At 34.8% G+C, this 13,522-nt stretch overlaps 2 protein-coding genes across 3 annotated transcripts; one reads left to right on the top strand and one right to left on the bottom strand.

Moving 5' to 3' along the window:
• Positions 1-383: 383 nt before the first annotated feature.
• Positions 384-4,915, bottom strand: LOC133856900 (uncharacterized). The gene is made up of 5 exons (XM_062291951.1): positions 4,588-4,915; positions 3,172-3,472; positions 1,947-2,105; positions 1,476-1,771; positions 384-786 (listed from the first exon to the last, which is right to left on the bottom strand). Exons 1-5 carry the CDS (start codon positions 4,783-4,785, stop codon positions 565-567), a joined length of 1,176 nt encoding a protein of 391 aa, XP_062147935.1. The 5' UTR covers positions 4,786-4,915; the 3' UTR covers positions 384-564.
• A 3,919-nt stretch (positions 4,916-8,834) lies between these two features.
• Positions 8,835-12,951, top strand: LOC133856859 (metal-nicotianamine transporter YSL3). Of its 2 annotated transcripts, none has more exons than XM_062291905.1 (9): positions 8,835-9,395; positions 9,508-9,623; positions 9,758-10,145; positions 10,286-10,458; positions 10,679-10,776; positions 10,871-11,005; positions 11,097-11,286; positions 11,389-11,500; positions 11,744-12,951. In XM_062291905.1, exons 3-9 carry the CDS (start codon positions 9,779-9,781, stop codon positions 12,676-12,678), a joined length of 2,010 nt encoding a protein of 669 aa, XP_062147889.1. In that variant the 5' UTR covers positions 8,835-9,395; positions 9,508-9,623; positions 9,758-9,778; the 3' UTR covers positions 12,679-12,951. The 2 variants fall into 2 exon arrangements, with proteins under 2 accessions (XP_062147889.1, XP_062147884.1); XM_062291900.1 differs by having other exon boundaries at positions 9,744-10,145.
• Positions 12,952-13,522: the final 571 nt, after the last annotated feature.

The following is a 13,522-nucleotide window of genomic DNA, read 5'->3' as shown; positions in this document are numbered from 1 at the left end:
TGAGATTGGAGAATTTGATCGAGTTTATTTGCATATAATTCACTACTAATGATTTTGTGGACAATAGTGTTTGAGAACAAACCATATTATCATCCTACTCAACTGATTTTATTTTTTATTTCTGAGAAAGAGAGAAAGATGGATGGAAATAATGCTGATTCATCCGATTGAGGGGGAGGGGCTGCAATCAAAAGAGAGAAGTTCAGGTAAATGCGGGTGACACTCACTGGTGTCTCCTGGAAATTTAAAGAATGTGCTAATTTTGAAGGGTCAAACATTGGACCATCTGATTGAATATTTACTTGATGCTTAAGACAATACCAATCTATAGCAAATCCAAATTAACTTCTAAAAGTCGTAAAAAAAGAAAGAGGGAGCGAAACTGAAAACAGAAGCAAATTGATTGTTTCAATTGCTATATTAAACATGAAATTTTAAAAGACATACAAAAATATTATAGCCAATCAACAAATTTTAGATATGTATATGGCAAATTCTCTACGGCTAACAAAGTTACTGTCGATCAAATTTTGCTTAAGCAGACTCGGTTTCAATGTAAAAAATTCACTGGTCCGGGGCATCTGATTGAATGTTCAATATTTGGGAAACTACAAGCTTAGAGAGCTCACTTATTGCAGCTTGAACCTGATAATCAGCTGGCTCCCTATTCCTCGACCACCCTGCTGATTGTGAGGTTAATCCAGTGTATTCACTAGCAGCTACCTTTGTCTTTATTGATGTGGCAAGGACTTTCTCCAAGTCTGATTGAGTCAATGGTCTCGGTGCCTGGAACATAAAACATATACAATAGTCGGTACCATGCAAAACAGAACTCCATAAAATCGAGCTAAATTATATGTTTATTTTGGCAAAGGCGTATATAACTGAAGTTTTTTTTTTTATACTGATGTAATATGAATTACATTTCTTTACTCTCCATGCAAATAAGACTTATTCAACATGTAAATATCCAGTGGAAGGGTCAAGAGAAAAGTCACTTGATGCCCATCATTTTAGTTCATGTATTACAAAAGGTTGTTGGTTGCCATGGTTCCTAAAATAAGACTTTAACCCCATGGACACCGGCAATATTCTGAAGAGAAAGGCAGACAAAACAAAAATACATACATATGAAGCCATGAATCAATAAAACAGAATTATGCTTACCATCTACAAAGTCAATAGTATGTAGAATTATAGCTATATACTGAACGCTTAAAAGAACTTGAGCAATGATCAAGAGAAACAGTAAAGAGATTCTTAAATAATCAATTTCATGACACAAAAAATGATTGGTAACACGGATGTGAGATACTTTGCATACAAAGCAAAAAGAGAAGTAGAATTTAAGGTTATCTTTGAAATTATGTATTGTCACAAGGTTCTGCCATACCCAAGCATGCCACCAAAAGGAATAATTTTTTAATTGAAAAAGAAAAGCTAACTAGTGGAAGAAGAAAATAATAGGCACTCACAGAAGATCGTTTCCCAGTCTTCTCTTCATCTAGTAGGTCCCTGATAGGAAAATATGCTGCTTTCTTACAGAGTTCAAGAAGATCTGAACCCGTGTAACCTTCACACAAGCTAGCTAGGCGATCATAGTCAATGTTGCTTTCAACACTCTCACCCTTCAAAACCACCCTCAGTATCTCAGCCCTCTCCCTGCGGTCAGGTATCCCAATCTCAAAAGCCTGAGGAAGACGCCGAAGTATTGCTTCATCAAGTTCTGATGGACGATTAGTAGCTGCAAGAACCATCACTCGAGCATTCTCTACAAGAACAATATAAAATCATAAAAAACCAAGACATCTGAGAAAACTGGATTAACTAAAGAGGACTATGTACGGCTCCTCGTTGCTATAGATCCTCTTTATGACAAACATTCTACTCGATTCTTCAAAGAGAAAATCACAAGACATAAATGTGTTTAAAGCACTTAAACTTACGATCTGTGGTGAATCCATCCCATAAAGCCATGAACTCAGTCTTCATGTTTGTTAATGCTTCATGATCGGTATTTCGCCGCTGTCCCAAGAAACTATCGACCTCATCAATAAATATGATAGCTGGCTGGAGTTTATAAGCCAAGCTAAATACAGCAGCCACTGCAAAAATAATGTTTGCACTATTGACGATTGACAAAATTAAAGCATCAAACTTAGCAGAAGACACAACTAAGAAAGCATAAATCTACTTCATCTAAGCACCACACTTGGCAGAAGACACAACTAAGAAAACATATAATCTACTTCATCTAAGCACCGCACATGGCAGAAAACACAACTAAGAATATAGATAATCTACTTCATCTATTTGTGGTTCACAAGCATAAACTAATTTATCTAAAAAAAAGTACAACCAGTACATCTTCCCATTAGAAAAAAGGGAGCGAAGGAAGTACAGTTTCATTATAAAGAAGCTGGCTTCTTAATCAACCATTTGATCACATTCTTTTTTCCTCCTTTACCATGTAGCAGGATTGCTTACACTCTTAACTAGATACATGATTGTCAACACATACAAATGTACATACATACAACATATATATTATTCTTTTTTCATTTATTAGTTGAGTAGATTGTTAGAAGCTCTTATAAAGGATGATATTGAAACAGACAATTTATACCCATGAAATATAATATGCTTATTATAATATTCTTTATGCAGAACACATTATTAACATCACAAAAACGAAAATTGCAAGAATTCTTAAAATTAAAATCATTAGACAATCTCAAACCTATGTCAGAAATCCATTTGAATTAAATTGCAATTAGTTTGACTAAAGTGAAAATCTATAATAGTAGAACCAATGATACCTAAAATATTCTCACATAATCGTGGACCAAAAGAAAGTGTTCAAACCATCTTACTGGTCCAATTGTGTTCAGCTCAATTAACCCAATAGATAGGGACATAAAGCCATGTGTTCTTAGTTGATATTATCTCACTTTTATCATCAAAGGTCAAACCAAATTTGATTAACTAAATTTAATGAGGCCCATTAACTCGTACTTATTTCCTTTTACTTATCAAAAAAAGCGGAAAAATGAGGCCCACCACAAGAAAAGAAAAAGCACAAATACTTGATGAAATTATATATGTTTGGAAGGGGCATGAAGAAAAACCCACAAATCCAAGATAGGAAGGATAATTACAATCTTCACTCACCAAGTTTTTGTGCATCACCGAACCATTTGCTCATCAGATTTGATATCCTCACATTGATGAAAACAGCTCCAGACTCTTTTGCAATAGCTTTGGCAAGCATTGTCTTTCCAGTACCAGGAGGTCCATATAACAAGACCCCTTTCTGGGGACCCAGAAGCTTCCCGTGGGAGAAAAGGTCAGGCCTCCGTAGTGGGAGAATCACCAGTTCAAATAAAGCTTGCTTGATAGTTTCCAGTCCTCCAATAGAGTCAAATTCCACATCAATGTGGTCAGGATTTATAACATCACAGGCTATGACATCCTGTAATATAAAGAGAGACATGAGTCAAAGGAGAAAACAGTGAGAATTTTGACACTTTGTTTCTACACAAATTCTAAGAATTTTATTTTGATAAAACAATCTTCTGAAGATTTTGACATAGAACAAATAAATTAAAACCAGTTCTCTATGTAGATTATAATATATTGCTCCATTGCTAAACAATATTTTGAAAAGAGGTTAATTAACAAAGAGGAGAGCTTTCTCTAGCAAATAACAAGACAAGCACCCAAAAAGTCATTCGACAGTGTTTATATTATCTTCCTAATGCTAGTGCTGACACAGATGTCACAAGGTATACACAAATTTAACATGTAGGTTCACCTCTACCAGCCCGCCTCATCCACAATAACCACTAGTGCATCCTCACAAGGTCATGTCTGTTCCTAGGAAATTATTTCACAACTAAAATCCCACGCTTTAGTCAGATAAGGGAGTGTTTGGGCATTCCAGAGCATAGAGTCCTTTGTGCTCTTTTTATAGATTTCACAAAAACCCGTCAACAGACCAGAGCAATAAAAGAAAACTACAACCTGAAACAGAAAATGACAGCGTCATGAAATCCAAAAGTTGATCCTATGCCGATGGTTTCAGTGAGGCACAATTTATCACTTCAATGGCCCAAGCTGGATGAAGGGTTTTTATATTAAGAACCCATAACTTTATTGCAATTTATCCAAATTCTGCTAAACCTACTAAAGTCTCTATTCCTCATTTTGCTATCCCAAAAGGGAAGTCGCTTTAGCAGAACAAGGAGGAAAATCCTCTTCTCTATACTTCCCTCTACCACAAGAAAAACTCGTTGCTGTTAAGCTTCCTCATATAGAAAGTTCACCATAAAAAAAAAAATCCAAAAATAAATGAACCACAACAACGTTATTCTCCGATTTCCATGTCATATTAGGGACACAATTACTCAATCACTCAGTAGTCAAAAGAAAAACAACCCCCCAATAAATCCAGCGCAAAATTCTAATTTTTTTTTTTTTTTTTTTCAAATTCCACGGACTTGGGAATTCCAAACCCTAACAAAAAACCCAAACAGCAGAAGGAACGGTGGGTGAAACGGTGGCGTTCTGCTGGAATGAATTACGCACCTCGTAAGGGTTGGTCTGGATGAGGGGGCGACCCAAGCGCTTGGCGATCTCCTTCTTGTGCTCGACAGCTTTCTTGGCGGCCTCGCGGTTGGGGTCGAGGTGTCGGAGCCCCGCGAACAGCACCAAGCAACTCAGAGCCGCGCTCGCCGCGTACAGCACCAGCTCTTGCAAGAACTTCGTCTCCGACGAGCCCCCCATTTCTCTTTTCTTGTTTCTTCCTTCTCTGCGTGAGAATTATCGGTTTAGGGTTTTTGGAATTTCGATGAGAAAGGCAATCGCTTGGGGATGACGAAATGGTGGGACTGTGGATTTTGGTAAAAAGTTCTTATTTTGACAACTTCAGGGTTTGGGCTTCATTGTGGGCTTCGGAATATGAGGTCTGGTTCAATCTGTTCAGACACAGTCTGATTGCTTCAAGGAGTGACACGTGGACGACCAATATGATCTTGTCGGGTAGCTACAGCGATTGGATCATCCGTTTGGAAAATTCATGGGTCCAATCATCCATGGGTAATTCAGAAAGCTTCTTCTTTATTTTTCTTTTTCTTTTTTTCCTTTTTTTTTTGAGAATTTGGGATAATGGAGAAGGGGGATAAATCCACGCAACCAAATTAAGAAAGCAAGAGGTTTTCAAACAAGTTTACAAACTTAATCCGACACATCTTATCAAAATTGCCTATTTTTTAGTGAGAAGAATGAGTTTATCAATTCGTTCTACTCGCTTTGTTCAATCGGTGTGAGACAAACACACTCACACTTTTCTTTGTTTTTTAATAAGCTCTTTTTTTTCTTGCACGCATGTCTACCCACTCAGAGATTTCATTTTTTTTTTTTTTTCCCTTCTAGTCATTTTATAAAATATTTCTTTTTCTCATTTAAATAGGAATTTTATTACCAAATTTTTGACAAAATCCTTATTTTAATTTGCAGTTTGATTTTATAGAATAATTGGACTCACTCGGACAAGGAAGGAAAACCTCTCTTTAACTCCTTATAATTTTATTCTCCTTCTCTTTGACAAGAGATTGCTGGTGATCTCTGTCCACGAAGAACAAAGGACTAAAGACAAAATAAATTCATGGGTTTGGGATAAGGATTGAATTTTCAAAATTCTAAAACACAAATACTGTGTACGCACTATGATGAAATGATGAATGTCACGAAAAAAAAGAATGGAAGAAGGAGGACAACGAGATAATGAGCTATCTAAGCTATGTTCATATCAATAGAATAAGTGGTTCATATTTTTTTAAACATAGAGAGTAATAAGAAAATACTAATATTTTTAAAGTTTTTCATATATGCTCGTAAAGTAGGGTTTTGTTATAAATATATTATATTGTAACCCTAAATCATTATTAAATATAACTGCATTCTAGTAGGCGTAAACAGATTGTCGAACGACTCGAACCACATAAATATGTGTCTTTATTTTTCTTTGCTCTCTCTCTTTTCATTCCATTTTATTCATCATTATTATACACGATAACAACACATGCATTTCATGATCATTATTATTTACTAAACAAATCAAGGAGGTCTAACCTCTTAATATCAAAGACTCTTGATTCATCCTTAGATTTAGACTACAATTATCTTTGACACATAAAGTTTATAGATTAATGCTATACACTACGCATTTATTAGTTAATTCTTTTTTTATTTAAAAAAAATAGTTATCAAAAAGCTGATTTATAATGTCATGTCAGTAAAATTAAATAAAAATACGGTATCTAGCATTTCTATCGTCCATACAAATGTTAAATAAATGTTTAGAGTATTATGAACTTCACTAATGAGTGTTGCATTGTTGAGCATGTCAATTTCACTTACCTCTTGGCAACTGATTAATATTTAATACCACGTTTTATATTTAATATTATTGCAAATAATCACATCAATTTATAAGTGAATAGTAAAAATTATAACACAATTATAGGGTTGGGTTGGTAGAGTAGGTACTTTTGGTTTTGAAATTGGTACTCACAGTCTCACACCAATTGAAAATTTATTTGGTGAGGGCAAGTTCGTAAAAAGTTTTGTACTTAAATCAACAAATTAAAGAAAATTAGTAGTTTTGAAGGGTATTTCTAGAAAACAAAAAATTCAAAGAATGTTTATATCAAATGAAAGAACTTATCGATATTTTTCATTCATCATGAATTTATTTATCTATTTTTCACCCATTGATAATATAAAAAACCATTTAGTAACAATTAAAAATACACTCCTTCTATTTGACCATAGATAGTGTGTGTGTGTTTTGGGGGTTGCTCTAAATTAAATAAAAATTCAAAAAAATATAAGTAATATTAGATTTTTTCTATTATCCCTATATTTAAACTCATGTTTGTATGATTCTACAATCATAGTTTTTAATTAAAACTACATTCTTTAATTCACCTAAAAAATTGTAAAAGTTGTATTTTTAACGTTTTCTATATAAAATTGCAAACTACAAAGCGCGATAACACCTAATTCCCTGGCCACATCTAATCTATGAGATTAGAGCACTACGATCAGTTTTTTTTTTTTTAAGATTTTTCTTAAATTTAAGAAATTAAATTACTTTTTACTTTTATATTTAAATAAGTTCAACAATAGCCTTCTTTGTCAATTTTTTATACCATTTAAATATTATTTCAAATAAATTATAAGAAAAATAAAAAAGAAAGAGAAAGCTGTTTAAATATTCTTTCAAATAAATATTAGAGGAAAGGGAAAATATTTTTATGTCAAAATAATGTAAAGTAGAGCAAAAGTGTAAACTTACATTTAGGATAACATTTTTGTTTATTTTGCTTTTTTCTTAATTTATGGAACACTAAGAAATTCTGTTATTAGAATTTTTTTAAAAATTTTTTTTCTATATTTTTTAAAAAATAAATAAAATTTAAGAAAATAGTTACCCAATAGACTGATCATGTGAGCACCCCACAATGGGGTATCTTCTTGATAGCGTGAGCGAACTCCTAAAAGTAAGCCATCCAATATGAATCTGCTTACATCACCTTTACATGCCTTCAAAGACAAATCTATAAAAGTCCCATAATTCTTTCTTTTTCCAAAAAGGCCAATAAAAGTCTCAGAATTATTAAATAATTCCAGCGCAAAGCCCATTCTCTGCCTTACCCAGAGCGCGTTCATCACACGCGCTATACCCATTCCTCATCAATGTTGAGGATCCCACTTGACAAGGGTGTGACAGTGGAATTGAAAACCTTCATTTTATTTTATTAAATGGACAAAAGTCATAATGGTGGATGAACATGTAATAAATATGTTTGCACGTTTTTTTAAAAAAAATATGAAAGTAATGTTACTTTTTATATTTATTTTATATTAATTGATGTGATGTATTGTAAGATATTTATCTTTTTTGTGATAAATAAGTGTAAAAATAATGTTTATATACCTAATTCTATCTCGTTTTTATTTTTTTGAATTGATGTGATAATGTTCATCAACCTTTACAATAAAAAAATTTAAAAGTTAATGGACATTGTCAAATAAATCCAATAAAACAAGAATAAGATAAAAATATAGTACATAGTATTACTCAATCACAAAATAGCCCCTCTCAATCTCACTCGAAATGTAATAGGATCCTCTCCATTTCTTTTATCGTTAGATGCATAAATTTTAAATCCTAATTATAAAATAGAGTAATGTTAGAAGTCAATCTTGTATCACTCTTATATCATTCAAAAAATGAGGTAATTTTTAAAATAATAATAAATCACAAACTCAATAATAATTTTAAAAGCTATGTTATTTTTAGAAAGACGAGAAGAATTTGTAGAATTACTCCATAAAATAGAGTAATTCTTGGACCTTATCCGTGACTCGTAGAGTCAGGATTTATGGAATATTGATTTGAATAGTAATAAGAAGTGATTGATGGGATATAAAATTGGTGAATGTTTTATGGAAAAGTGAAAAAAAAAAAAAAAAAAAAAATTGTTTTGTAGTGAATTTTTTTATTTGAATAATAATAAAAAATTATTGATATGATGTAAAAAGTGTAAAAAAATTAAAATGTTTTTGATTTAATTTTTTTGGAAGAAAAAGAAGAAAATTGGAAATTTGGCAATGGTTGCCAAACAGGCTTATTATTGTAATTTGCCGTTGGATCAAATGAAGAAAAAAGTGATTCATAATTCTAACATCATTATCTACGAATTTTTTTTTTATTTTTTTTTTATTTTTTTGTGCGCGATTGTGCGAATGTTGACCCTTGAAGGAGTTCAAAGAAGTTGCTCGTGTTCCACTGTTCCTTTCTCGATGCTCCACTTTTACAAGTTAGGAACATCCAACTAAACTCAACTCCATTCCCAATCACTTCGAGTCCTATCACCCCTACCTAGATCTCTCTCTCTCTCTCTCTCTCTCTCTCTCTCTCTCTCCTTTTGAGAGAGAGAGGTGGGTCAACGAGGAGGATTTGCCTTACTAGCCGAACATGTGTTCAAATGCAATCGAGCTGTAGTTGGAATATTGCTTATTGTACTACACTAGTTTGGTCGTGTATGTACTTCTTTGCAGTACATGCAAGGGTCTGCTCCTAGTAAGGCAGTGATGGCCTTCAATGGTTATTAAAGAGAAAGGGATGTTGCTGCAAATGGGTGTCATGTAATCTTGCTCTAAGTTGATTCCTGAGCTTAATTCGAGAGACCCACTTGGGGATTTGTTGGGGTTTCACGATTTTCGATGTGGTACTTTTAACACTTCTGTGGTTGAATTTGAAGATCCAATTGGGATTTGTGGATGCGGTATTGTTCTTTGGAAGGTTACTCTGAGTCAACGCTCAGGTACACGAATACCCATCTGGTCGTTTGAGTTTTTCATGGCATGTGGAGGTTTTCAATTGTATAGATCGAAGAAGGTGACAAAAACTCATTTGTCTCTTTTTTGGTTCTGCAGAAAATTCTTGTTTGATATATCGAAGTAGATTTTAAAGACACAGTTTTGAGGCTCTATAATCTTTCCAAGGTTCTGACCTTTTTTCTACTTGAGCAAAGAAGAAGAAGAACTCTGAGGTAAGATCATTTATGCTTATTTATTTGTTTACGTAATTTTATCAAGTATGCTATATTTTATCGAACGTTTTCTCATCAAAATGGGATTGTGTAATCGAGATATATATTTTTTTTTAATAGTTGTATTGGACTAGGTGGAAGATTTTGATCTTCAAATGGGAAACACGAACAGAGAAGAATTAAACGAGATTGAGAAATCTGAGAGAGAGGACATCGAAGAGATTCGAGAATTGCCAGAGGACGAGAAGAGAATTGCACCATGGAAGAGACAGATAACAATTCGGGGACTTATAGCTAGCTTAGCTATTGGGATCATTTATAGTGTGATAGTGATGAAGCTGAATCTCACAACCGGGCTAGTCCCCAACCTCAATGTCTCGGCTGCTCTCCTCGCCTTTGTATTCATCAGAACATGGACTACGCTGCTTGAGAAGGCCGGAATTGTATCAATGCCATTCACTCGGCAGGAGAATACTATAATTCAGACCTGTGCAGTTGCATGTTATAGTATTTCTGTTGGAGGTTGGAGATTTTGATCTCTTTTTGTTGTTGTTGTTGTTGTTGTTGTTTGCAGTGAAAAATGTTTTTCCTTTTGTTAATTTCGATGTTTTACAAAATACTATTGCATGTAATTTTTATTTAATCAAATCATTGGATTGCAGGTGGTTTTGGGTCTTATCTGTTGGGTTTGAATAGGAAGACATATGAGCAAGCAGGGGTTGATACAGAGGGAAATACTCCTGGGAGCACCAAGGAGCCTGGGATTGGTTGGATGACTGGTTTCCTTTTTGTAAGCAGCTTTGTTGGGCTGTTAGCATTGGTTCCTCTTAGAAAGGTATGCTTTGTGTCTTCTATATTATTTTTCATTACTGATCGAAGTAGGTGCTTTGGAGTTTAGTTAATTATTCAAAGGTTTGGTGTCCTCCAAGTCTAGGTAATTCTATTTGGTCATTTTGATTCATGATATTCTCAATTTCTGGCAAGTTCTTTTCTTTTCTTTTCTTTTCTTTTGAGATTTGAAATGGTTTGGTCCTGCTATTTGTTTTCTCCTGCAGATCATGATAATAGACTACAAATTAACTTATCCAAGTGGAACGGCTACTGCTATTCTTATTAACGGATTCCATACCCCTAAAGGAGACAAGATGGCCACGTACGCATGTATTTTTGTGATTCCTCTCTTTCAGATTAAATCAAAGCTAATTGAAATATGAAACAACTCAAATAGCTTTCAAACTTACTTGCAGGAAGCAGGTTCATGGGTTCATGAAATTCTTTTCAATGAGTTTCGTTTGGGCATTCTTTCAGTGGTTTTATTCGGGTGGAGATCAATGCGGATTTGTTCAGTTTCCTACATTTGGATTGAAAGCTTGGAAAAATTCGTGCGTTCTTTACATATTTTCTCTGCATTTTGTAGCCATATGTGAGAGTGATCTTTGATATATTATTAATAAGCGAGGTTCAATTTTGCAGATTTTACTTTGATTTTAGTATGACTTATATTGGAGCTGGAATGATCTGTTCCCATCTTGTGAACTTGTCTTTGCTTCTTGGTGCTCTGCTCTCTTGGGGAATAATGTGGCCGCTGATAAGGGGACTCAAGGGGGAGTGGTTCCCTGCAACTTTATCAGAAAGTAGTATGAAGAGTCTTAATGGTTACAAGGTCTGAAGTCTAGACTCTTAACCCCATTTCTTAAGCAGAATCCTGAATGATATTCTGTAGTATGAGAAATCCAGTCTTATCATCTCCTCATGTATGCTGCAGGTTTTTGTTTCCATCGCACTGATCCTTGGAGATGGGCTTTACAATTTTCTCAAGATACTATATTTCACCGGTACAAACATCCATGCCAGAGCGAAGAGGAACCTTAGAACATGTAAGTGGGTCATTTATGCAATGTCTCTGATGTGCCTAGTTTCCTGCCATGTGCATAGCCCTCAAACTTACAGCTCAGCAGTACCAAAAAAATGTAAGGGGTTGAGGTGCTGCAATTGATGTTTAGTGAACCACAGTGACTCTTTGCTTGAGTGTCCATTACAATTTCAGCGAGCCTTTCATTTTTCTATAACCTTGTGTATTTTATTTTATTTTTAATTTTTTTTTTTTTTTACTACTGCAGCTGCGGATAACCAGAATCCGCCTCTTGATGATTTGCGACGAAATGAGGTATTCCTAAGAGAGGGCATTCCCATATGGGTGGCATGTACAGGGTACACACTCTTCTCCGTTGTCTCCATCATTGTAATACCACTCATGTTCCCTGAGTTGAAGTGGTATTACGTAGTTTTTGCCTATGTTCTTGCACCCTCTCTTTGCTTCTGCAATGCTTATGGCGCGGGTTTAACTGACATGAATATGGCCTATAACTATGGGAAAGTGGCTCTTTTTGTGCTTGCTGCCTTGAGTGGACAACATAATGGTGTGGTTGCAGGACTTGTTGGTTGTGGTCTGATTAAATCCATGGTTTCCATCTCTTCTGATTTGATGCACGATTTCAAGACGGGCCATCTTACTTTCACTTCCCCTCGATCAATGCTTGTAAGCCAGGCTATTGGGACAGCTATAGGTTGCGTGGTTGCTCCTCTCACATTCTTTCTTTTCTACAAAGCTTTTGATGTCGGGAACCCAGATGGCGAGTACAAAGCCCCTTATGCCATCATTTACCGGAACATGGCAATTCTAGGCGTTGAAGGCTTCTCTGCGCTGCCCCAGCATTGCTTGCAACTCTGTTACGGGTTTTTTGCCTTTGCCATAGCAGCCAACTTGCTGAGAGATCTTCTCCCTAAGAATATGGGGAAATGGATTCCGCTTCCAATGGCTATGGCTGTGCCTTTCCTTGTTGGGGCTTACTTTGCAATTGATATGTGTATGGGGAGTTTGATTGTGTTTGCATGGCACAAGCTAGGCAAGAACGCCAGTTTGATGGTTCCTGCAGTTGCTTCTGGTTTGATATGTGGAGATGGATTATGGATTCTCCCTTCATCAATCCTCGCTTTGGCCAAGATACGTCCCCCCATCTGCATGAGCTTCGTTCCATCCAAGAAGAATTTCTGAGAGAGAGAGGATCGTAGGCAATCTCAAGCTTATTGCAGGCATAATTTGACCTAAGTCTTAGATTAGTATAGGAAATGATAAGAGAAGCTTCTTGTTTCAATCTATATGTAACAATGCAGCATCTTCAATCTGTATGTAACAATGCAATAGGATTATATGTACTGTGTACATGAGCTCGAGTGCCGGGGAGCGTTGGTCAGTGATAATGTAAACAAACAAGTTGTATTCCATATGAAACAACTCCCAATTTAAGCTCCTAAATTTTGTGTTTGACCTAAGTGACTTTTGGGTGCCTTGCTCTTAAAGCTGTCTTCTTGACTGCTGTGAGTTTCGTTTGGATTCTGTGAAGTCTCCAATTCTGGAATTCCTTTGGGTCTTTGAAGTTGTGTTTAGACAAGGACTAGTAGATCAGAAGTGGCTTCTTACCATTATTGTGACAGTCATATGATATTTCAATTTCTTAAATTTTTAGTATATTCATTCAAACAATGAGACCTATAAATTTAAATTAAATTATGATATCTTGAATACTCTTAAGAATTTCTCATCCAAAGACAACTAATGTATAAAATTTGTCAGCCCCAAGAGAAAAAGTAAAAACCATAGAGAATTATATGTGATTTTATGGATGGCATGGTTGGTTAATGGACCACTTCACCAACTAATAAGCATAAAAATATTTTCTCCCTTATATGATGTGATGGTGCCAAAAGAGCAAAGATATTCAATATGTTAATGCTTTTTATGGTGTTTTTTTTTTTGTTAAAAAAAAGTGTACTGATGTGATATAAATATGATAAATATTTTGCTGAGTATTTGTTAAAAGAGAATATTTTAACAAACA

The sequence above is a fragment of the Alnus glutinosa genome, chromosome 1 (genome assembly GCF_958979055.1).
Source record: "Alnus glutinosa chromosome 1, dhAlnGlut1.1, whole genome shotgun sequence".
Lineage (NCBI taxonomy): Eukaryota > Viridiplantae > Streptophyta > Magnoliopsida > Fagales > Betulaceae > Alnus > Alnus glutinosa.
Note: the sequence above shows the minus strand (reverse complement) of the source record. Positions and strands in the feature narration are given on the sequence as shown.

What these genes read in the sequence shown, in the direction of transcription:
- LOC133856900 (XM_062291951.1), bottom strand. Translation starts at nt 4,785, where the DNA reads ATGGGGGGCTCGTCGGAGACGAAGTTCTTGCAAGAGCTGGTGCTGTAC. An exon ending in TCCAGACCAACCCTTACGAG is followed by an intron (nt 3,473 to 4,587) that starts GTGCGTAATTCA and finishes TTTATATTACAG; the next exon opens with GATGTCATAGCCTGTGATGT. An exon ending in GGATGGATTCACCACAGATC is followed by an intron (nt 1,772 to 1,946) that starts GTAAGTTTAAGT and finishes TTGTTCTTGTAG; the next exon opens with AGAATGCTCGAGTGATGGTT.
- LOC133856859 (XM_062291905.1), top strand. Translation starts at nt 9,779, where the DNA reads ATGGGAAACACGAACAGAGAAGAATTAAACGAGATTGAGAAATCTGAG. An exon ending in CATTGGTTCCTCTTAGAAAG is followed by an intron (nt 10,459 to 10,678) that starts GTATGCTTTGTG and finishes TTTCTCCTGCAG; the next exon opens with ATCATGATAATAGACTACAA. An exon ending in GAAGAGGAACCTTAGAACAT is followed by an intron (nt 11,501 to 11,743) that starts GTAAGTGGGTCA and finishes TTACTACTGCAG; the next exon opens with CTGCGGATAACCAGAATCCG.